Source organism: Nomascus leucogenys, chromosome 15, assembly GCF_006542625.1.
Source record: "Nomascus leucogenys isolate Asia chromosome 15, Asia_NLE_v1, whole genome shotgun sequence".
NCBI lineage: Eukaryota > Metazoa > Chordata > Mammalia > Primates > Hylobatidae > Nomascus > Nomascus leucogenys.
In genome coordinates, this window is record NC_044395.1 from 103,549,705 (window position 1) to 103,575,695 (window position 25,991).

At 39.0% G+C, this 25,991-nt stretch overlaps 1 protein-coding gene and 1 pseudogene across 2 annotated transcripts in view; both read left to right on the top strand.

Moving 5' to 3' along the window:
* Positions 1-25,991, top strand: part of HSD17B12 (hydroxysteroid 17-beta dehydrogenase 12) — a 171,391-nt gene that overhangs the window by 47,221 nt on the left and 98,179 nt on the right. For both annotated transcript variants that reach the window (XM_003254452.4, XM_030794744.1), the window contains exons 2-3: positions 21,595-21,641; positions 24,698-24,773. In XM_003254452.4, the coding sequence (XP_003254500.1) occupies positions 21,595-21,641; positions 24,698-24,773 (123 nt within the window). The remainder of the gene's footprint in view (positions 1-21,594; positions 21,642-24,697; positions 24,774-25,991) is intronic.
* LOC100600861 lies at positions 3,529-4,456 on the top strand (annotated as a pseudogene).

The window sequence follows — 25,991 nt, forward strand, 5'->3', positions numbered from 1 at the left end:
TCAGGTTGATTTAGCTAGCAGAACCAGGACCAGAAAATAGGTTTTCTGACTATTGGTCAATCCACCACTATTGTATGTGGAGTATAATCCCTGTAACTGAGAAAAATTGTGTTGGATTATATGAAGCCCCTTTAAAAAGATTTAGTTGGAAGTGAATTTCACTGAGTGTTCATTTTGAAAAGTCTGTTAGTCGTTAAGTTGTTTAACATAATTTTATTGGCAGTCTGGGAGTTTACCAAAAAGTAGAAAGAGGATCCAGCCAGATGTTGTATAACAAGAAGGAATTGTGTTGAGCTTCCATGGTTTTGACTTCTCAGGGATGAGAAAAAAAAATTAGTTGAGAATAGATGAGCATTCTTCCTTTCTTTTCTCACATTTGTTGTTGATACTACCATTATTTATTTCAGTCTTCAAGATGTATAAATTGTTTATTAAACTATCTTTTGGTGAGGCCGTTTTGAAGTTCTTGACCAGGCCTGAGTCAGGCATGACAAGTAGATTTACTTGATTTCTCCTAGGTGTAAACTACCTGGGGGTGTGCTGGGCCTCAGCATCAGTATGTTTAAACACGTGCCTTTAAGATTTATTTAATCCTTAAAGAAAAGGTAATTATTCACCAGGAGACTCTGGCCCAAACATAGGACTTCATTGTAGTGTTAGTGTGATAAGCATGGTGGCTTAAAAGGAGAATAGCTTTCTAAATCTCATTTCTAAATCTCTTAGTGAGGTAAGGCAGAGTGAATAAAATCCAGGGTCTCTGTTTTTGGAGAATTTACCCACTTCTTATATGAAGAATATTATTTTATTTTATTTTATTTTTTTGAGTCAGAGTTTCACTCTGTCACCCAGGCTGGAGTACAGTGGCACGATCTTGGCTCACTGCAACCTCCGCCTCCCGGGTTCAGGCGATTCTCCTGCCTCAGCCTCCTAAGTAGCTGAGATTACAGGTGCGCACCACCCCGCCCAGCTGATTTTTGTATTTTTAGTTGAGACGGGGTTTTGCCATGTTAACCAGGCTGGTCTTGAACTCCTGACCTCAGGTGATCTGCCCGCCTTGGCCTCCCAAAGTGCTGGGATTACAGGCCTGAGCCACCGTGCCCAGCCTAAAATCTTAAACTGGATGAATTAGGTTGAAATAAGTCAAATAATCTACACTAGACCTTCCCTTATGTTTATCTATTTTGGTGGATATAAATGTGGACCACGAAGATAAGTTAACTAGTGGAATTACCAGGTAGATCTCATTACACCTCTTTCACTTTTATTAGACCTGAGTTATATACAGTATTTCAAGGGCACTCGTGTAGTAGACACGATTGTCCTACTGGTGTGTTTGCGTACTGTTTATAAGCTAAGGAGATGTTTAATGTAATCATGTCGACTGAAGAATGAAAAGGGTCATAAATTTGGAAACGAGAGCTTTATTTCTCATAAAGGGTTGCAGCCTGCAGGGTGGTCATCCTGACAAGCTGGGAAGCAAAGCCTCCCACCAGAAGTCGGAAACACACTTCCAGGGAGGAGCAAAGGGAACAGGAATTTATGCTGGGCAGGGTGGCCAAATATGTATGTCCAGTAAGCTCTAGGAGGCATCATGAATATTCATGGAAGGAGAAAATGTGCACATGTGCAATTGAGCTTCAGACCTTTCCATGGCATGGAACCCGTGTCCAAAAAATGGCGGCATTAGCATGATCTCAGGGTGGAGTTTTTGATCCTCTGACATCAAAAGATGAAGCAGAGCACACAAAAACCTTTACTGTGCTTCCTCTGTAGACTGGCCAGAACCACTCTCTATATGGTTTGGCTGTGTGCCCCCCCGACCTACGTCTCATCTTGAATTGTAGTTCCCATAATCTCCTTAATGTGGTAGGAGGGACCTGGTGGGAGGTAATTGAATCTTGGGGGTGGTTACCTCCATGCTGTTCTCCTGATAGTGAGTTCTCATGAGATCTGATGGTTTTATAAGGGGCTCTTCTCTGCCCTCACTCTGTACTTCTTCTTGCTGCCACCATGTGAAGAAGGATGTGTTTGCTTCCCCTTCTGCCATGATTGTAAGTTTCCTGAGGCCTCCCCAGCCATGCTGAACTGTGAGTCAATGAAATCTCTTTCCTTTATAAATTACCCAGTTTTGGGTATGTCTTTATCAGCAGCGTGAGAACAGACTATACACACTCCATGGTTGGTGGTCTCTTATCAGGAAGAAATGCTGCTGGTTAGTTGTTTTGTTGAAACTGCAAAAGGAAGGGGCAGCAGTCAGGCTATTGGTTGCAGTCAGTGGTGGATCTTTTTTTTTTTTTTAGAGACAGGGCCTCTGTCATCCAGGATGAAATGCTGTGGCCCAATCATAACTCACTGCTGCCTCTTAACTCTTAGGCCCAAGGAATCCTCCTTCCTCAGCCTCTCGAGTAGCTGGGACTACAGGCATGTGCCAGCATGGTTGGCTAACCTTTTTTATTTTTTGTAGAGACAGGGTCTTGCTGTTGCCCAGGCTGGTCTCGAACTCCTGGTCTCAAGTGATCCTTCTGCGTTGGCCTCTCAAAGTGCTTGGGATTATAGATGTAAGCCACTGTGCCCAGTTGAAGTTCACGTTATTAATTAACTAATTAATTAATTGACAGTCTCTGTTGCCCAGGCTGGAGTGCAATGACATGATCATGGTTCACTGCAACCTCAACCTCCTGGCTCAGGCATTCCTCTTGCCTTGGCCTCTCAAAGTGCTGGGATTACAGACGTGAGTCACAATGCCTAGCCTCAGGTTATTTAAACAGTGGCTGATGGGAATGCGAAATAAAGAAAAATGCCATTCTCAGTGGTGAAGAGTGACTTGGGCACATTATGAAACTGATTCCCTGGCATGTTGTATTTGGGAAATACCAGGTGGACTGTTTGAAATTAAAACGTCGGTTAAAGATAATGAAAAATAAAGTTGGATTCAGCATTATCAGATTAATGAGGAATCCACCCTTTAGAGTATTTGTGTATGCACAGTGCATTATTGCTAAATGTGTCTGTTATAGGTAGTTCCTAGTTTATAGAGCAATATTGTATTGTGTATAGTTGGGTTTATGTTGTGGTGATCAGATGATGATGTGATGAGTGACAAGTCATTTAACCTCTCTGACATTGTCACTTCATCTGTTAAATTAGATGCTTTAATCAGGTCTTATTATCTACCACCCTCCTACGGTTGTTTGGGGAACTACTGATAGTACCTTATAGAGTGTTGGGATCCATTAAAACAGACATTGTCTGTAAAGTATCTGCTACTGTGTTGGCACATGTTAGGCACTTGACACATTTAGATTTAAATTTTAAAAGGCTGTTCTACCCATAGGAGCAGTCTGGACTTAGGATTCTCTGTATTCTGTAGTGTAAATTGAGTGATACATTGATTAATTTTACTTCCCAAATTCAAAGAATGATACACCAAGAAAAATAGCAATTTCTGTCCCTTTCCTGATCTAGCCCTTGATAAAAAGCTAATCTTTAGTAACTTTTAAAAAAGGGGGTTAGGGGGAATTCATGTGGAGATCAGAGTGGAAGAAGGTGTGAGAGGGCCCAGCAGAAGAAAACATGGCTGCCAAAGTGTTTGAGTCCATTGGCAAGTTTGGCCTGGCCTTAGCCGATGCAGGAGGTGTGGTAAACTCTGCCTTATATAATGTGGATGCTGGGCACAGAGCTGTCATCTTTGACCAATTCCATGGAGTACAGGACATTGTGGTAGGAGAAGGGACTCACTTTCTCATCCCATGGGTACAGAAACCAATTATCTTTGCCGTTCTCGACCACGTAATGCGCCAGTCATCACTGGTAGCAAAGATTTATAGATTGTCAACATCACACGGCACATCCTTTTCCAGCCTATTGCTAGCCAGCTTCCTCACATCTTCACCAGCATCGGAGAGGACTATGATGAGCATGTGCTGCCACCCATCACTACCAAATCCTCAAGTCAGTGGTGGCACGCTTTGATGCTGGAGAACTAATCACCCAGAGAGAGCTGGTCTCCAGGCAGGTGAGCGACGACCTTACGGAGTGAGCAGCCACCTTTGGATTCATCCTGGACTACGTGTCCTTGACACATCTGACTTTCAGGAAGGAGTTCACAGAAGCCGTGGAAACCAAAAAGGTGGCTCAGCATGAAGCAGAGAGGGCCAGATTTGTGGTGGAAAAGGCTGAGCAGCAGAAAAAGGCGACCATCATTTCTGCTGAGGGTGACTCTAAGGCAGCCGAGCTGATGACCAACTCACTGGCCACCGCAGGGGACAGCCTGATCGAGCTGTGTAAGCTGGAAGCCATGGAGGACATTGCATACCAGCTCTCGCTCTTGGAACATCACCTACCTGCCAGCAGGGCAGTCTGTGCCCCTACAGCTGCCCCAGTGAGGGCCCACCCTACCTGCATCTCCACAGGCCAACTGGGCCACAACCCTGATGATTCTTAACACCACCTTCCTTCTGCCCCCACCCCAGAAATCACTGTGAAACTTTATGATTGGCTTAAAAAGTGAAGGAAATAAAGGTGAAATCACTTCAGAAACCCCATCCCCCCAAAAATGGTGGGGGTGGGAGGTTAAAAGAAATTCAAGTAAAATTCTCATTACATAAAATTAACCATTAACCACTTCACAGTGTACGATTCAGGGGGCTTTAGTACATTCACACTGTTGTGCAACTTTCACCTCTATCTAGTTTCAAGGCATTTCCATCACCCCAAAAGAAAACACCATATTCACTAAGCACTTTCTCTCTATCCTCCCTTCCACAGTCCCTGGCAACCACTAATCTGCTTTCTTTCTCTATGGACTTACCTATTTATTCTGGATATTTCATGTAAATAGAATACAGTGATGACCTTTTGTGTCTGGCTTCTTTCATTTAGCATGATATTCACATATAAGGTTCATCCACCTTGTAGCATGTATCAGTACTTAATCCCTTTTTGTGGCTGAATAATATTCCATTATATGGATGTACTACGTTTTGTTTATTCAGCCATCATTTGTTGGACATTTGAGTTGTTTCTACCTTTTGGCTATGGTGCTGTTAGGAACATTCATATACAAGTTTCTCTTTGAATACAGGTTTTCAGTTTTGGGGGCCATATACCTAGGAGTGGAATTGCCACGTCTTATGGTAATTCTGTTGATCTTTTTGAGGAACTCCCAACCTGTTTCCCTCAGTGGCTGTACCATTTTACATTTCTACTAGCAATGTACAAGAGCTTTAATTTCCCCACATCCTCACCAACACTTAATTTACATTTTAAAAAATTACAGTCAACCTAGTGTGTCACTGTAGTTTTGATTTTCATTTCCCTAATAATGTTGAGCTTTTTTCTTATGCCTGTTGGCCATTTATATATCCTCTTTGGATAAATGTCTATTCAAGTCCTTTGCCCAACTTTAAAATTGGATCATGATTTTGTTGCTGAGTTGTACAAATTCTTTATATATTCTAGATACTAAACCTTTATTATATAGATGATTTGCAAATGTTTTCTCTCATTCTATGTGTGGGTTGTTGTATTAGTCTGTTTTCACACTGCTGTAAAGAACTACCTGAGACTGGGTCATTTATGAAGAAAAGAGGTTTAATTGACTCACAGTTCTGCATGGCTGGGGAGGCCTTGGGAAACTTATAATCATGGTGGAAGGCAAAGGGGAAGCAAGGCATGTCTTACATGGCAGCAGGAGAGAGAGATTGAGGGGGGAACTGCCACATGCTTTTAAACTATCAGACCTCCTGATAACTCACTCACTGTCAAGAGAACATCATGAGGGAACTGCCCCCACGATCCAGTCACCTCCTACCAGGACCCTCCCCTGACATATGGGGATTACAACTGGAGATGAGCTTGAGTGGGGACACAGAGCCAAACCATATCAGTTGTCTCTTCATTTTCTTGATAATATCTTTTGATGTACAAAAAAATTTTAGTTTTGACGAAGTCTGTTTTACTTACTTTTTCTTTTGTTGCTGTAGTTTCATAGCTAACCTTAGTTAGCTTTTTCTCTGCCTTCTGTGTCCCCTCTATTTTCTAACTCTTTGGCTAATTGCTAACATTTATTGAGAATTTCTTATGTGCCAGGTCTCATGCTAAATACACTACATACATTGTTCCATTTAATTTGCAAGGAGTCCAGTATGGTAGGTGCTATTATTAACAGTTAATTGAATCTTTTTTTTTTTTTTTTTAAGACTGAGTCTCACTCTGTTGCCCAGGCTGGAGTGCAGTGGTGTGATCTCGGCTCACTGCAAGCTCCACCTCTCAGGTTCACGCCATTCTCCTGCCTCAGCCTCCCGAGTAGCTGGGACTACAGGTGCCCACCACCATGCCTGGCTAATTTTTTTGTGTTTTTAGTAGAGATGGGGTTTCACAGTGTTAGCCAGGATGGTCTCGATCTCCTGACCTAGTGATCCGCCCGCCTCAGCCTCCCAAAGTGCTGGGATTACAGGCGTGAGCCTCCACGCCCGGCCTAATTGAATCTTTACAATGACTCTATCAGACAGATAATATTGTATTCACTTTACAAATAAAGAAACCAAGACAATAGTGGTTAACTATTGCTAGAAGTTGACTAGCCACAGAGTTTAAACAGAGGTGGCAGAGTTGGGATTTGAATCTAGGCTTGAACCTTTCTGGTTTGATTTTAGTGTCCATGTTCTTCACCACTTCTCATACTGTTTTTGCACTAAAATAGCAAAAGCCTTTCCATTGTGGTGTCTTACCAGGCCCTGTGATTCAAAAGTAGTAACTGCTTTGTTCCCAGTCAGAATTCCTGTTCTCATGAGGCCCCTTCCATGTTACTCCCACATTTTGGGTATTCCCAAAGGAAGCCACAAAGTAGCGTGAATCAGATCACACTGAGGCATAAAGATTGATAGCCTTTTAATTCTTATACATGGGTTTGCATTTTTAAAGAGGATGTGGCATTAACCAAAATGAATCATTATTTGGAAGGGTTTTTAGTTAACCAAATAAAGTGAAAAAATCAGGCAGAAGGCATTTTTGGGTTATGGTGCCACCGGAAGGAATCACAGGGCCTTGCCTGGAAGTTGGCCCAGGGGAGTAACTGCCTTAAGCAAATCGTGCTTTTCACAGTTTTTTTGTTTTTTGTTTTTCTGTTCTGGACCTATAGATGCTTTGAATTTTTGTTATTGTTGTTGTTTGGGTTTGCCAGTTTTTTAAGTGGCAAGTAGGATGGTCTCCAGTGTCCGGTTGGGTTAAAAGAAGGGGAGTAAAGAGTCGAAGAGGGGGCTGCTCAGTGGGGAACCTAAAAGGATGGAGTGGGAAAAAGGGGACTCTGTATTGGGACAGGACATTTGTAAACTGGGCATTTTCTTTCTATAGTAATCTGTTCTTGAAGAAAGATGTGTGCTTCCTCATACCATGGGGTTGTGGAAAATGCCCACAATATCTGGGTGTATGCATAAACTAATATTTTTCTGTAAAATTATTTTATAATATGATTAGGAGAACAAGTTAGAGTGGTCTTATATTGCATCACTTTCACTGTTTGCCTTTAATAAAAATGGAGGAAGTTGCTGCTGTTTTATTAACTTGCACCCTGCATGCTTCTCTTCTTTGTTCTTTGTTAAATATGAGCTGGCGTGTGTTAAGACTACGTTAGCATTTGCTCTCAGGGACTTCTGTGGTTTCTAAATTCAGCACTGCTAAGCCCCTACACTGTTTGCCTGAATCAATTGAGACTGCTATTTTTAGCAACAAAAGGGAATTGAAATAGCAATTTTCTTTCCATGTAATAGATTCCCAAGAGGAATACTGATGCAAGCTCTCTATCATTTTCTATTCCTACCACCCTCCTCCCAAAGCCCTCAGAGGAAAGGCAGCTGTCATGGTTTGCGGCAGTATTAATCTTTAATCAATCGAGTGTTTTCTGCATTCAGGTGTTCGGGGGGGAAAAAGGGTCACAAGACCTGTTTGGAATAACTAAGCTCTTAGGCATGGACTTTACAGTCAGAATTTTGTGGGTAGTGGCAGGGAATAGACAGAAGAGCTAAAAATAGTGAGTTTGCTTCCAGTGTTGCTCTAGTCTATTTTTGATGTTTGATTTTGATAAGGTTGATTGGGTTCTTACTAAAAATATCTGTTCCTAGCAAGTTGAGGACAAAAAGAGTAGAATATTTTTAACCTACACAAACTAAAGTATTTTTGTTGACTGTATAAAATCTGGAAGTGGAGCCCTGGTCAGTTGCCAGTATTTTATATAATCTGTAGCAAGCTAGATACTTCTGGATGCCAAGTTGGGCTATTCTTTATAGTTGTCAGTTTCCATCTTCTCAAAGGCTTGTAAATTTGGATTCTGGTGTTATATTTGTATATGAAGACATAAGCCTTTTTAAAAGATCTTCCTTTTTCCCCTTTCCTTCTTTTCTTCCTCTACCTTATAGTGCTACCCATGACCACCATCTATACTGTCCCAACCCACAGGGTTCTGGGTGATACCATATAGCTTTTTTCTGTGTATTGTTAAAAGCTACCCTAAATTACCACGTATTTCATAGCAAAGTGGAATCAGAGGACACCAGTGTTAAATGAAGAAGTAAATCTTAGAGACAAGAATAGTGAACTGTCGGGCCAGGCGCGGTGGCTCACGCCTGCAATCCCAGCACTTTGGGAGGCCAAGGTGGGCGGATCACGAGGTCAGGAGATCGAGACCATCCTGGCTAACATGGTGAAACCCCATCTCTACTAAAAATACAAAAAATTAGCCAGTCGTGGTGGCAGGCGCCTGTAGTCCCAGCTACTCGGGAGGCTGAGGCAGGAGAATGGCGTGAACCCAGGAGGCGGAGCTTGCAGTGAGCGGAGATTGCCTGGGCGACAGAGTGAGACTCTGTCTCAAAAAAAAAAAAAAGAATAGTGAGCTGTCACTACTTTGGTAATTTACCATGTTTTAGTAAAACATGTTTTAGCATGTTTCACTGGCACATTATGAGTGAAGTAGTTCTCTCTAGCACTGAAAATCACCACTTCTCTCTTTTTTTTTCTTCGACTTTTAAGTTCAGGGGTCCATGTGCAGGATGTGCAGGTTTGTTACACAGGTAAACGTGGGCCATGGTGGTTTGCTGCACAGGTCATCTCATTACCTGGGTATTAAGCCCAGAGTCCATTAGCTATTCTTCCTGATACTCTCCCTCCCCCAACCCCCACCCCCTCCAACAGGCCCCAGTGTGTGTTGTTCCCCGAAAATCATCACTTTTCAAGGACAGCCTCAGAATTCTTTGAAAGTGCAAATTTACAGGTTTATCATAAAGTTAAACTTTTCTCTGTTAAATTTCTTGAAAATCTCACTTTTAGATGATTGTTGACGTAGAGAGGAGGCTGAAGAGTGTAGGGGTTGTGTAATTATTTCTAAATAAGATGTGGAAAAAGCAGTGGGTAGGGCCATAAAAGGTTAGTTTTCCTTTTATAATCTCCCTTCATTCATTCACTCATTCAATTCATATAGTAAAACCTCATTAATCACCTGCTTTTTGCCAGGCTCTGTGCTAGCAGTTAGACTGTGATGACCCAGACAGACCCTGCTCTTACAGAATCCTGTGTGATGAATGTCATGACGATATTGTCCAAAGGACAGCCAGGATGGCTAGATAGTAGGAAAGAGAGTTTTATGGGCAATATCAGTTTGCAAAACAGAGAGTCTCCAGCATGAACCGAAAGCACTCTCTCCAAAGCAAAAAGAAAAAAACTAGAGGTTTTATAAAATGAAGAAATGTTACTTATTGCTCTTTGAGAAAGTTCACTGGCTTTGGGTAAGGGTTTGGGGAGCTGGCAAGTCCTGATTGGTGAGCAACTGCTATGGACAAAATTAGTTCCAGAGTTGCAGCAAGCATAGATAAAACTGGTGTCAGGTTACAACGAGCAGGTTCAGCAGTCAGGCTTGCAGAGAATTACATTCTTGGAGCAATGTGTTGTACCCTAAGTGCTTTTCCCCCTGGCTTCTTGTCTCTGTTTCAGTAGGGTGTGACAAGAATGACCCAACTGGCATGATCAGCTTTCACAAGGCGGGAGTAGGAGTACTATGGGGCAGAGAATTCTGTATGAGGTTCTAAGTTAGTCTACAGGTCAAGGAAGGCTTAATGGGAGAAGAGACGGTTTAACTGAAAAACCTCAGGGATGGGAGGGAAACACAGCTAGAAGTGTGTCTTAGTTCATTTGTGCTGCTATAATAAAATACATAAAGAACAGAAATGTATTTTCTCACAGTTTTGTGTGCCAGGAAGTCCAAGATCAAGGTTCTGGTAGGTTCAGTTGTCTGGAAAGGGATACTGTGTGCTTCCAGGATGGCACCCTGTTGCTGCATCCTTTGAATGCTGTGTCTTCACAGAGCAGAAGGCAGAAAGGCAAGTTGGCTGAAGGAACACTTCATGAAGATTCTTTTATAAGGGCCTTAATTCCACTCATGAGGGAGGAGACCTCATGGCCTAATCACCTCTTAGTATCTCCACTTCTTACTACTGTCACATTGGCCATTAAGTTTCAACACCTGACTTTTGGAAGGGACACATTAAAACCATAGCAGAGTGTACGTTGGAGGTGTAGGGAACATTTGCAAAGAGAAAGCATGTTACCCTGGAGGAACTGTAAAAATTTCAGCACAACTGGGGCATGCTTGAGTAGAAGGAGGAAAGTGGTAGGAGTGAGGTCAGCTCGTGGAAGACCTTGTAAAGAATGAGGGGAGTGAGAAGCCAGTAACAGGTTTTAGGCAGGGAAGTGAAGTTCAGATTTGCACTTTGGAGTGATTGTTTTGGCTACAATGCAGAGAATGAATTGGAAAGGAGTAAGAACGGGACCAGGCGAATGCGTTAGAAGGCTGTTAACAGTAGTTCTTGTGGGAGATGAATGATGGTAGCTCTAGGTGGTAGCAATGGGAAGAAGTGAATGAATTTGTGTTTCAGTTTTTATATAGTTGGCAAAAGGGAAATGTAACTTCTTGGCAGAGAAAAAATGGTGTTTGAGAAAGATAATTTTTAATTGTGTATAGCATGAATTGAGTGAGGAGGGATGAAAGATTCCTCGTACAAGTCCTTGTGTTTGGGATGATAGCATAGATTGGGGTAGTAGTTGTGAGAATTACCTGGATGATATCAGTGACATACCTTGAGCAAATATTCTTATAATGATGTGAATATTATTTTGTTTTCATAATTTATTTTATTGAACGTTTGCGCTTACTTTTCTGGGCCTATCATAGTTACTTTAATAAGACAGACGTTTATTTTTCACCCACTTTAAAGACTAGAGCTTTTGTATATGTTTGATTCCTTATGATAAACAGTAAAAGAGGAAATGATTGGGATTTTAAAATGGCGTGGTAATTCAGTGGTGTTATCAGGGACCTTGATTCCTATGATACTGTTCCATTATCTTAGCCCATGGCTTCAACCCTAAGATTACTTCATAGTTCAAGAGACTACTGCAGCTACAGCCATCACTTTAGAATTGGCTAGATGAAGGGCAAAAGGGGCCTGTCCCTGCCAAGTCAGCTTCCATTAAGCAGCCTTTTTCAAAGTCCTTCACAACCTTGCTTCATGTTGTTCCCTGAAATTAATCATATAGACACTGCTAGCTGGTAGGGAGGTTGGAATATAAGTCTTTATTCCAGGCCACAATATGCTGGGTTAAAAATCAGTATTCTCTTACAAAGGAAGAAGGGAAGAATGGGTATTAAGGAAGGCAACCAGCAGGCTCTGGCCCAGATGTACATTTAACACACAAAGGATGGCATCCCCAGGGTAGTTTTTGCACATTGTATCTTATCATTTCAGTGTTGCTGTGAATGCTTAGTTTTTTCATTTTAAGAAAACACAAAAAACAAGCAGTATTTCTGATTTGGATGACTTGGAAGCTGGTCTTTGTTTTATTTGGTTTTCATTGAAAATTGGTATTATAAGGGTGGGAGTGTTTAGATCAGTGTTTCCCAAAGATCAACCAAGAGATGATCGTAGGTACCACATTGATTAATATTTTTAAATTTTGACATTCATATGTTTTTTATACTAATAGTCTATGTTAACTGAAACTGATGGTCCTTTATAAGAAGTAATTAAACTAATTAAGTAATCAAGTTTTCTATTAAATTTTATTGAAGAAAAAATTTCAGTTTTAAGAAAACTTAAGTGACCTTGAGAAACACTGATTTAAGCAATACTGCCGTAATTTTGGGAAATTACACCATTTTTCTATTCATAGCAGCAAAGGACTTTAAAAAGAAATGCAGTACATGCACATGGTTAAAAAGTGCAAAGAGTTAAAATAATGATAAAAAGTAACCTCTTTCCCATCTTTCCCTAATCCCCCAGAAGCAACTATCAATAGACTTGATTTGAGATGTTATACTTTGGTTTACCTTTCTAAAATTTATGATGAAGAATTGACTCCCCAGACAATATAGTTTAATTTTAAAATAGTGAAAATCACACTATTATTTTATAAAAATAATAAATTATTGAACTTAACTGAGGGATTTTCTTTTTTTTTTTTTTTTGAGACGGAGTCTCGCTCTGTCGCCCAGGCTGGAGTGCAGTGGTGTGACCTCGGCTCACTGCAACCTCCGCCTCCTGGGTTCATGCCATCCTCCTGCCTCAGCCTCCCAAGCAGCTGGGACTACAGGCGCCTGCCACCACGCCTGGCTAATTTTTTGTATTTTTAGTAGAGACAGGGTTTCACCATGTTAGCCAGGATGGTCTTGATCTCCTGACCTCGTGATCCGCCTGCCTTGGCCTCCCAAAGTGCTGAGATTACAGGCGTGAGCCACCGCGCCCGGCAACTGAGGGATTTTCTATCCAACTACAACTGCTATCTCTGCTACTACTGTTGGAAGACATATAGCTTTAAGGCAAAGGAAATATCTTTTTTTTTTTTTTTTTTTTAAATTGAGACAGGATCTCATTCTGTCACCCAGGTTGGAGTACAGTGCTGCAATCATAACTCACTTCATCCTCAACTTCCTGGGCTCAGAGGATCCTCCTGCCTCAGCTTCCCGAGTAGCTGGGAGTATAGGTGTGTGCTACCACATTGGCTAATTTTCTTGAGTTTTTTTTTTTTGTAGGAATGGAGTCTCGCTATGTTGCCCAGGCTGGTCTTGAACTCCTGGGGCTCAAGCATTCTTCCCACCTCAGCCTCCCAAACTATTGGGATGAGCCACTGTGCCCCATGAAAATACCTTTAAAACCAAAAGCAGGACAACCCTTATTCCCACTGTCTTAAATAAACAAATTTGAATTTTTTCCATGTTTGTTGAGTGAGACTTTTTCTTTCATAGTTGACTTAAACTTGGGTATGTTTGTATGTTATTGCAAATATAATACATTACCCATCATGTAACTTGTAGATCTAAAGGCTTTGTTATTTCCTTTGCTGGGGAAATGATACTTGGTCTCCCATTGCCTGACCACTGTATATAACACTAATTATTGTAGAACTACAGTGGTGCTATAGAGATGGCTAAGAGAGGCCCTGGATTTCCAGTCTTTTTTTGTTGTTGTTGTTGTTTTGTGCCCATAAATAATTTTTGCACTTCTCTGTTTTCTCAGAAAAAATATTTACTTGTGAGGTAATATTTGAGTTACATGTAACTGGGCAGTGTTGGATTTGGCTTTGAGAAGTATGAGAAATTGGAAAAATGATATTTTTACCTGAAATATCAGAGGTTAAATTTTTAATATTTGTACAATGTAAAGTCATATTGTTTCTGCTTATATTTAAAGTCCTAACCATGAAATGGGTAATTTATAGAATATCTAATATCGAATGTGGACCATTGTATTCTCAATAGTCATACACATAATAGTTTCTGAAGACTGTTAGTTTCACTTAAATTTGATAGTTGCTAGGAGATAGGAAAAAATGTTCTTGCTGGGCATAAATCTTTCTAAGTGTGTTTAGTATCGTTCTCAACTAAAGTTAGTGTACTTTGGTATAATATGCTTAAGAGGAACCTTGGGTGCTTCTAGTTTTAAAATGACGAAGTAGCAGTACTTTTGGCTTTTCATCTCTTGGAAATGTTCTCTAAAGGTTAGAAGAATAAGAAATGGAAAGCTCTATTCTGATGCAACTAGGGAACTTCTGTCATCCCTCATCCCCAGTCACAGCTATTGAAGGCGGCGGAGTGGTAACTGACTTCCAGAGCAGACACCTGAGTCCTCATAGTGGGGCCACCATTGGGAAACGAGCAAGTTCTGTCCCTTGGATCCCAGAACAGCACAGGAATTGGAAGTATCAGGTACCTCAAAAGACAGGGGTGGGGCAGATGTGCTTGAGACTCAGGGAAATTAAGCAGCAGAAGCCCTGACTAAGAACAGAGGATGAGTAAAACACCTGCAAACTAATAACTGCCCAGCAGCCAGAAGACTGGAAATTAGGGAATGCTTTTTAAGAGACACTGAAAGGCCCCAGAGAAGAGACAGATACTGACTTTTGTGGATTCTCCAACGAAAAAGCTGATTGGCCCATTGATTGCGTTGTATTGAGGCCCACGGTGTAATCACCTCACCTATGAACTCTAATCGATATTTTAATGCAGCCAAGATGAGAGTGACCAAAACAATCAAGAAGGAACTTAGAGGAACAAAATATAAAGAGTAGAAGAAAATGTAAATGTGTAAACAAACTATAATTAATATCCTCAGAGATTAGATAATGGATCTATAATAAGAACAAGATGCTGTTAAAAGCAAGGAAGAGAGTGAGAGTGTGCAAAAGGGCAGTCAGAATATGGAAGATTCTTCAAAGTAGAAAAATTGACAACCTACATTTAAAAAGTACATAGATGGTTTGGAAGATAAAGTTGAAGAAATTTACAGGAAAGTAGAGCAAAAAGAAAAGTAAGATTAATAGAGAAACTATTAAGTCCAAATTCTGATTTATAGGGATTCTAGGAAGAGAAAAATGTGAGGCAGATATTATCAAACAATTAACATAAGAAACTTTTCAGAACTGAAGATCATGAATTTTAAGACCCACCAATGCCTAGCACCAGTGAGTGGAAAAACACCCACTCATTTGGGTACATTTTCATGATGGAATCCTACAGACTAAGTAATAATTCTAAAAGCCCCAGTGATAAAAAAAGCAGGTTACATAGAAATGGTGGGAAGTAAGAATGGTGAAACATTTTAAAATGATACTTGTGTTAGAAGACAACGGAGAATTGTCTAAAATATTTTTGTTAAAAATGATTTCCTACTTAGAATTCTATATCCAGTTAAGCTATTATATGTGTGGTTAGAAAATAGGCTTTTTACAAAAAGATAAACACAATTTAAAAATGTTGTCTTTTAAACTGTTATGTAAGGAGACATGATGACTAAATGTGGTATGATATCCTGGATGGGATCCTAGATCAGAAAAAGGACATTCAGTAACAAGTAAGGAAATCTGAATAAGATACAGATTTTCATTAATTGTATCAATATTGGTTCACGTGTATGTGAGGTGTATTCAGGAATGTTCTCAGGAATAACACCTGTGAGGAAGCAAAAGAAGCAGAATGGAGCAGAGGAAGTCAAACTGTGATGCAGGTGTAGCAAAGGTTGTAGCTGATACCACCTGAACATAGGATGGCTCTAGAGAGATGCCTAAGTGAGGTAAGGGAGCCCAGCCTTTGTCCCTGAGTGTGGCCTCGCCATTAGACATGTACTGCCCAGGGGAGCAAAGCGGCCCCACTTTGGCTGAGAGCAGTTACTGGGAGAGACTCAATCCTGAGCTGGCAGCAGGTAACACTCCTGGCGAGAAAGGATTGATTGAGTACCTCTCTGCTGGAAGGGAGGATCTGGCTGGTGCACTAACAGTATCCATTACAAACTCCAACAACTGGAGAATCGGGAAAAGGAAGACAATATACATGAAGTAGATTTCAGAATCTCTAGACCTGGCATATTCTGGCCCTTCTAAGACTGTTTTTAGTTTTATGGTATGCTGGTTTTTAGGTCAGCCCAGAGTTGGCAATTTTAAACACGGATACACACATGCAACAGTTATCTGTATTCTTTTGAAAGAGATTCCAGTCAAATGTTTAGATGCACAGTACTGAGTGACTTTACGTAGTTTCATCTTCAGCATATTCTCGTTAAGAGATTTCTGAGCCCTTAATCGGAGAAATCTGATGATACCGCCATCAATTCATTGCTGTAATCATATATATAGTCATATGTCACTTAATGGTGGGGATACATTCTGAGAAATGTGTTGCTAGACAATTTTGTTGTTGTGCAAACATCAACAGAGTGTACTTCTACAAATGTGGATGGTTTAGCCTACTGTTCTTACCTAGGTTATATGGTATGGCCTAAAGCTCCTAGGCTACAAACCTATATATAACAGCATGTTACTATAGTAACTACTATAGGCAGTTGTAACACGGTGGTATTTGTGTATCTAAATATATCCAAACATAGAAAAAGTACAGTAAAAATATGGTACAAAGATTAAAAAGGGCCAAGGATGGTGTCTCATGCCTATAATCCCAGCCTTTGGAAGGCCGAGGTGGGAGCATTGCTTGAGGCCATGAGTTCAACATAGCAAGACCTGGTCTCTACAGGAAAAAAAAAAAAAAAGTTGGTCAGGTATGGTAGCATGTGCCTGTAGCTACACGGAGGGCTAAGACAAGAGGATCACTTGAGCCCAAGAGTGAGAGGCTGTAGTGAGCTGTGATCACACCATTGCACTCCAGCCTGGGTGGCAGAGCAAGGCCCTGACTCTTAAACAAAAGATTAAAAATGGCACATCTGTCTAGGATGCTTACTGTGAATGGAACTTGCAGGACTGGAGTTTCTCTGGGTAAGTGAGTGAGTGAGTGGTGAGTGAATGTGAAGGCCTAGGATATTACTGTAGACTTTATAAACACTGAATGCTTGGGCTATACTGAATTTATTTTAAAATTTTTTCTTTAATAATTAGCTTACTGTAACCCTTTTACTTTATAAACTTATCTTGCTTATCTTTTGGACTTTTGTAATAACACTTGGCTTAAAAAAGAAACATTGTATACTGTACAAAAATATCTTCTTTATATCCTTATTCCATTTTTAATTTTTGAAATTTTATTTTTTACTTTTTAAGCTTTTTTTTGTTAAAAACAAAGATATAAAACATACACACTGGCCTGGGCCTACATCAGGTCAGGATCCTCAATATCAGTGTCTTTTACCTCCACATCTTGTCCCATTGGAAGGTCTTCAGACACAATCACACACATAGGGCTGCCATCTCCTATGATAACAGTGCCTTCTTCTGGAGTATCTCCTGAAGGACCTGCCTGAGGGTGTTTTACAGTTAACTTTTTTTCTATAAAGCAGAAGGAGTATACTCTAATGTGAAAAAGTATAGTATTATAGTAAATACATAACCCAGTAGCATAGTTGTTTATTATCATTATCAAGCGTTATATATTATATATAATTGTATGTGTTCTACTTTTCTATTACTGGCATAGTTGTAGGTTTGTTACACCAGCATGACCACAAACACGTGATTAATGCATTATGTTATGACGTTGTGACAGCTACAGTGTCACTAGGTGATAGGAATTTTTCAGCTCCATTGTAATCTTAGGGGGCCAGAGCTGTATGTGTGGTCCTTTGCTGACCGAAACATTGTTATGGAGGTGCTGACTGTATGTGGTTTGCTTGCTCCACAGTTGTAGGCTTAATGCAGAATAATCTAGTTACCAACAAGATTTGTAAATAGGTCAGTGGCTAATGGGTGTTAGTGTAGGAAAGTGTAAGATACTGTACTTGTAAATAAAGACTTTTGAGAAACCAGGTTGTCAGGAAAACAGTCCAAGTCTTGCGTGTTTTGCAATTTTTTAGACCAAGTAAGTGCCGATCATCATTCAAACACTCAGCAAATGTCTACTGAACACCTACCTTGTGCACGTTGCCTAGCAAGAAGCCTAGAATCTTACAGAGACATGCAGATGTAAGGAAATACGATTCAAAATAGAGTGGTAAAGTGCCATCAACATAAAGATGTATCAAGTGTTGTGGGAGTTTAGAAAGAGGAAGTTTTCTTCCGCGTAAAGTGATCTGGAACAGTGAAGTTGGTGGATCTTCAATAAGGCTTTGATGAAAGAGGGTAGGAGGTGAGGTTCTGTGTTGGGAAAAGGGCTTGTGGGACACCTGCATAAACTGGCCATAAAAATATGGGACAATAAGTTGTGGAAAGCCACAAGAGGCCTCTGAGGAGGAAAGCCTCCTAATCGCCATCATGTTCCCATACTCAGAGCAAGACCTGCTCTCTTATCTGTAAACACTGTGTTCAAGGAGAAAGACACTCCTTTGAAGCACTGGAATGTGGACAGATATGCAGCCTCCTAGTTAAGCCCTCTCCCACCAGCTACTCTCTGATAAGTTAAAGATATGCTGTTTGAGCACAAAGGAGATTCACTTAAACCGCCACTGCTATAGATTATGTGTATAACGCACTGCCTCCCTTTCACCGTTTCGCCCTGAACGTCTGCTTCTTAGAGCTAAGTGATTGTACTCAATAAAAAGTGTGGAGACCAGAGCTCTGAGCCTTTTGCAGCCTCCATTTTGCAACTGGCCCTCTGGCCCCCACTCTTTATGCACTCTTAACCTGTCTTTTCTCATTCCTTCGTCACCACCAGACTTTGTGTACTCTATGGGTGGTGTTGAGGCTGGTCCCCAATAGTTCTGGGATCTTGGAGAGGGAGAAAAGTTTATCACAGAGAAAAGGAAGAGGAGAAAATTGGAAACAATTAGAATATGTTTATCCATCACTTATGAAACATTAGTGAATGAATAACAAGAATACAATATAAAATTTGGATTCCTGTGCCTCTAAAAACAGTCAGGAGATGAAAAGTTACAGAAAATTATGTTCATTGCTACACTATTCGCAATCATGGAATCAGTCCAGGTGCCCATCAATGGTAGATTGGATAAAGAAAATGTGGTACATATACACCATGGAATACTACACAGCCATAAAAAAGAATAAAATCATGTCCTTTGCAGCAACATAGATGAAACTAGAGGCCATAATCTTAAGCACGTTAACACAGGAACAGAAGACCAAATACTGCATGTTCTTACTTCTAAGTGGGAACTAAACATTGAGCACATGTGGAAATAAATATGGGAACAGTAGACACTGTGGTCTACTAGAGGGTGGAGGGAAAGGGGGTGAGTTGAAAAACTACCTATTGGGTACTATCCTCACTACCTGTGTGGTAGGATATATACCCAAAACCTCAGCATCAAGCAATATTCCCATGTAACAAACCTGCACATGTACCCTCTATATCTAAAATAAAAGTTGAAATTAAAAAAAAAAAAGAAAAACGAAAGTTACGAATTGATCATGAGGTTGGAGGAGATTTCCTAAGATGCTCAGTTTTCTGTAGTTAGGTTCTCCCACAAACATTTAAATCTGTTAGTTACTAATGTTTCCTATAAACAGGACAATAATGACAAAAACACATGGGTTACCTTTGGAAGAGCCAGAGTACCAATTTATTTTGAAAACTGATCAATAAAGGCCAAAAAAATTCAAACGCTTATCTTATGTTCTTATGCAATCTATATATCATGGTAACTAACTAATGAGGAATAATTTGTCTCTGGAAATATTCCAGCTAATAGATGAAGATGAATGATTGAACTCTAATACCACCATTTTGCAACCCCTAATGAAATAATGGATCTCGGTGGTGACCAGCCAGTGACTGCTAATATAACAAAACAAAAGATAACCAGACATATGCTTCCTGATGTAAAAATGCATTATCCCTTATGAAGTACTCCTACTAAAAAAATCAAACCTGAATTTGATCAATATCTATATCTAACCACCATGGGAGAGAGGAACATGTTAAATGATATCAAGGACAGGCTGAGAAAGCACAAACCTATGACCTAATATCTTAAACCAATAAATTGAGAGGGTGAAGGGAAGAAAGGAGAGAGGGGTTATAGACATGGTTCATTGACATATTAACAGATTTTATTATGGAACTTTTTGAATCCTGATTGGAACAATTGTTAAAAGTTTTTTGAAACATGTGGCAGAATTTATAGTGATTACATATTGGATGTCAAGGAATTGTTATTTATAATTTTAGGAATGAGATAATGGTACTGTGGCTATTTTTAATAGCAGAAACATACTGTAATAGTTATGAATGAAGTGACATAATGTTTTTACTTCAAAATAATCCATTGTGAGAGGAAGCAGGAGGGGATATTAGATGAAGCAAGGTTAAGCTCAAGTTGTTGATTGGTGAAGCTGGGCTATGGGTACCTAGGGGTTTGTTATACTGTTCTCTGGATATTTCAACTTTTTTTTTTTTAAATTCTGGAAAGGTATCAGCTAAGCAAGAACATGATGAAAGTCTGTAAGATTATGAGAGATACAGTCAGGGAGACTATGAATGTGTTTACCATATTTCTGAACAGTAAAATTAGGGACCATCTTGTATAATTTGAAAGAAGTGGACAAATACAAGAAAATCCTACTTTACACCATAACTTGTTTTTTAAAGTCTGTAAATGTTTTGGAAAAACTCGTATTTAGAGAATTTGGGGAGGCATCCCTTTTTGAAGCAGACATCTGTGCTTTGAACTTGTAACATGATTCTAGTATTCCAGAGATAAGATACCATGGTATAGCCTGCCCTATATAATTTTCAATGTTTCTGCTACATAAAGTTTTTGAGGTTGTAAGGTAAATATGGCTTCTCACAGAATAATTAAATCATTTTCTATTTACTTTTACTACCCTTTGTTTTAAAAAGTAGCTTATGAAGATATATACAGTAAGTATGTACTTAATTGTACAGCTCAGTGAATTTACACACATACAGTAGTAACTGCCACCCTGAAAAGATACAGAATATTTCCTGTATCCTGGAAGATTCCTGTATTGCCCTTCCCCGTTATCTACTCCACTCTCCAGAGATAACCAGTATTCTGACTTCTGATAGATTAGTTTTACCTTTTCTTAAACTTAACATTTTTATGTCAGGCTTTTGTAATGTCTTAGAGATTCATTCATGTTTTGCATATATCAGTAGTTCTTTTTTTATTTTCTTTTTTATTGCTGTTTAGTATTGCTTCTTTTGTTTTCTTTTTTATTGCTGTTTAGTATTCCATTGTTTGTCTATATCTCAATTTACTTATTCTTCTGTTGATTAATATTTAGTTGTATTTACCTACTATGCATCAACTAAGCTACCGTGAACATTCTTTGGGGTAGACATTAATGCATTTCTGTCTCTTGAGAATTGGTGGGTTAAGGTAGGCATATTTTTGGTTCTGAACATATTGGCAAGTAGTATTTTCCAAAATAATTGTACCAATTTACAGTGCCGCCAGCAATGTGAGAGAGTCAAGTTGCTCCACATTCTTTTTAACACTTGGTTTTGAAGTCTTTTTAAAATTTTAGCTATTGCAGTGTGTATTCAGCCTTAGATTTGAACCACTGGTATTGTTCTGTCTTTTACATCGAAGTATCACACTGGTCCTCTTGTATGTAATTGGTGGGTCCTAACTATGACCAATTCCTCATTGTAATTCTTAGACTAAACTATTGCTTTTTTCCCTTTCCCAGTTGTCACAGGTAGTACTGATGGAATTGGAAAATCATATGCAGAAGAGGTAGGTGATTTTCAAGATCTTTCCTTTTAATATAAAAAATAAGAATAAATATGGGATGATTTCTTATAGTAGTTTTGATTTTTGAAGTAAAAAACACAAATATAATGTTGCATGGTACAATAGATGCTTTTTGTTTCTACCTTGTTGGAAATACCATATTTGCTTAAACAGACACAATTTTTTGAAACAAATTTCATGTAAAATAAGTATAAAACTTTCTGGTTATACTGGGTAGTTGGAACTGGGAACAATTTAGTGGAATTTTATTTTATATCATGTAAGTGTGTACAGTCTTCAGATTTGAAAGTCAATTATTTTGAACTATTTTCCAAAAATGAAAATATAATAGGTGGTTACATTTCTAGGCTAGTCCACGACATCATTTTCACAAGAAGGAGTGTGATTAACAGAAAGGTATTGATAGACACAGGCAAAGGGTTCAGATTCTCTGCAATGAAAGTAAAGAACAGGAGAGCATCATAGTTGGAAGACCGCCGGACAAAGCAGGAGCCGGGGCAGTATTCTTTAGGCAAGTTTCCCTGCCTTCTGGTCCCTGAGAAGGCACCTACAGCCTATGATGAAGTGATCTGGAACAGTGGGGTGATTCTGATAAAGATCCCAGCAGATTCACTGGATCTTCCATTTATCATTCTCAAAAGGTCTTTTTGTTAATTTTAATTTTTTCCAGCTTTTTATTTGGAAGAATATCAAAACTACAGAAAAGTTGCAAGAATATAACAAACACCTGTATACTCTTCACCTGGATTCACTAATTGTTAATATTTGGCACATTTAATTTACTTTATTATTATTATTAATTATTTCGCTGGACCATTTGTAAGTTAGTTATAGACATAACAGTTCACCCCTAAATATTTTAGGATGAATCTTCTAAGAACTAAAATATTCACCCTTACGACCCCAATACATTGGTCACAATAGGAAGTTTAACGTGACACAATACTGTTGCGTAACACACAGCCCTTATGCAGGTTTCCGGTTGCCCCAACACATCCTTTTAAGCTCTTTTTTTTATTGTTCTTGTTCCAAGATCCAGGTAAGGATTACACATTGCATTTGGTGTCGTGTCTCTTAGTCTCCATTAATCTAAAAGTGTAAGTTAGCCTTATTTTTCTAAGAATGCCATTTTTGAAAAATCCAGTTTAGTTGTTTTGCAGACAAACTTGGATTTGTCTCATTGTTTTCTCATTAGATTCAGGAAAATCATTTTTTCATCGGGAAGGCTACACAGGCTTATCCTTCTGAGTTCACTTATTAGGAGGCACAAGAAGTCTCATTAATAAGGAATATGTGGAATGACACTTTGAGGCTGTATAAATATATTATTTCCCAAGAATCTTTTATCCAGTGGTGTTAGGATTCATTGATAGTTTTTGCCTAGATTGGTTATTACCATGGTGGTTAAAAAATGGTGATTTTTGGCCAGGTGCAGTGGCTCACACCTTTAATCCCAGCACTTTGGGAGGCTGAGGTGGGTGGATCACCTGAGGTCAGGAGTTCAAGACCAGCCTGGCCAACATGGTGAACCCCTATCTCTACTAAAAATACAAAAATTAGCTGGACGTGGTGGTGGGTGCTTGTAATCCCAGCTACTCAGGAGGCTGAGGCAGGAGAATCGCTTGAACCCAGGAGGTAGAGGTTGCAGTGAGCCGAGATCACACCGTAGCATTCCAGCCTGGGTGACAGAGCGAGATCCCGTCTCAAAAAAAAAGAAAAAAGTGATTTGTTTCTAATGCTATATCTCCTACATTTATTAAGATGGTGTTTTTCTATAAAAGCTTTTCCTTATCCCTCTTGCCCTATTAATTTTTTAAAAGAAAGTATCAGTATGGGCTAATGGTTTTTTTAGTGGTATTATAGCAGATTAATTTTGCAAATCATCACCAACCTTTTTATTTTTATAAAAAATGTTCTTCCATAGCTTCATTTGCAATATCACTCACTACTTAATAAACCTGACTTTAGGATTTAAGACTGGAATATTAGTTTGCTAAATCACTTTTAGTTCATAGCACCTAATTTATTGCTTATTTATAGTCTGTCTAGAATATTTCACTAAATAGTTTTGTGCAGATTAGTGCTTTTTTTCCTCTACTACTATATTTATGTGTCCTGGGATAGTAAGCACATTTGTGTAAATCTTTTTCATTATGTACAACACTTACACATGCTGGGTATGTACATAGAAGGTGTTCCTCAGGAAATTCTTTATTAATTTATTCAATTAACTTCTTTAGTTTGCCATGGTCCATAAAGTATAATGCTCAACTTAAAATTTAAAAAATAATTATGTTTTTAGGAATTTTTAACATTTTAATAGTAGTTTCCTTTGCCAGTCCTCTGATGTTTGTTTTATATATCCATTCTGCAGCAAAAACTTTTTTTTTTTTTTTTTTTGAGATGGAGTCTCGCTGTGTTGCCCAGGCTGGAGTGTAGTGGTGGGTGCAATCACGGCTCACTGCAGTCTAGACTTCCAGGGCTCAGGTGATCCTCCCACCTCAGCCTCCTGAGTAGCTGGAAGTACAGGCATGTGCCACCACACCCAGATAATTTAAAAAAAAAAATTTTTTTTTTAAATTTTTTATAGAGATGAGATTTTACTATGTTGCCCAGGATGGTTTTGGACTCCTGGGCTTAAGCAATTCTCCCTCTTCAGCCTCCTGAAATGCTAGGATTACAGGCATGAACCACTGTGCTTGGCACAAAAACTTTTTTAAAGCTAATTTTTAAATTATAGAAGTAGTAGACACTTAACGGTTTAAAAAACCCAAATAATATAGATGATATAAAATGAAAAAGTAAAAGTCTCCCTCCTTCTAAAACGCTTTCACATTTAAGTACTAGCTTGACTTAGAAAGATAACTTTTTGGAGAATTTTTTTGGTAAAATCTCTATTTTGGATTGTGTCTTCATTACCCTTGGGTTTATATTTTGAACTATCATCTGGACAGATTTTCTTAAAATGGGGGTTATAGCTCATTAATGTTTTTCAGTGACATGCACAGGTGTGATTCAAATCTCCTTTACTGTTTCAGTTAGCAAAGCGTGGAATGAAGGTTGTCCTTATCAGCAGATCACAGGATAAACTTGACCAGCTTTCCAGTGAAATAAGTAAGTTCTCACATCAAACAAAAGGAATACATAGCTAATTAATGTTTTCAAGCAGTTATCCAGTACTGACATAGTTATTTCTAGTTCAGGAAACTTCTTTTTCAAGGAGAGATATCATGAAAGAGCATGAAAAAGCAAAGGATGCTTTAAAAATGTATCATCAATTTTAGGCTGAGTGCAGTGGCTCATGCCTGTAATCCCAGCACTTTGGGAGACTGAGGCGGGTGGATTACCTGAGGTCAGGAGTTTGAACTGGCCTGACCAACATGGTGAAACCCCATCTCTACTAAAAATTTTTTAAAAATTAGCCGGGTGTGGTGGCGGGCACCTGTAATCCCAGCTACTCGGGAGGCTGAGACAGGAGAATCTCTTGAACCTGGGTGGTGGAAGTTGCAGTGAGCCAAGATAGTGCCACTGCACTCCAGCCTGGGTGGCAGAGCGAGACTCCATCTCAGAAAACAAACAAACAAAAAAAGTTTTTTAAAAATTGTTTTAGGGTGATTGTAATTTGCTTAAAATGTCTTTTACTAATTTATTTTGGTCTTGTCAGTAGTCAAATTATCTGATTATTTTATCGTATTCTGCTGAAACGTCTAAATTTGTTTGCTGTGACTTCATTTCAGTATTCCTGAATGCTTTTTACTCTTTTTATCTCAGTGTTCCTAAATGTATAACACATATGTTTTAGGAAAAGTAGAAAAGATAGCAATACCCATGTGACAGGGAAAATCTTTTGAACTTTCTTCTTAGGCAATTATGCTTAAGACCTGAATTACAATATGGCAAAGACTCTTAACTAACTTCTACTTAATCAACCAGATGGATAAACCAGTGCTGTTTATTTGTTTGGTAAAACATACTAACTGATGTCCCCAGTTTGCTGGCCATTTGTGGCCAGGAAGCTTCTTTGTATAATGCTTATATACTTTTATCCTCACAAATCAAATTGTTTACTTATTAAGAGTCAATTGTGTTTGTTTCCAAACTTATGTTGGGTATATTTTTTATTAAATATTCTGTAAAATGATGAACTTTAGTGTAAAAGCTAGAGTTAGTTCAATAAAAACTAAGTTGAATGCTCTAAAAAAAATGAGTAAAATTACTTCTTTGAAAAATTGGCCGTCAAATTAGTGTTGAACAAAGACAAATGTAAAATATTGGAAGAACTTATAAAAAAAGAAATCTGCTCTCCTGATTGTTTCTTATGTGTTGAAGTTT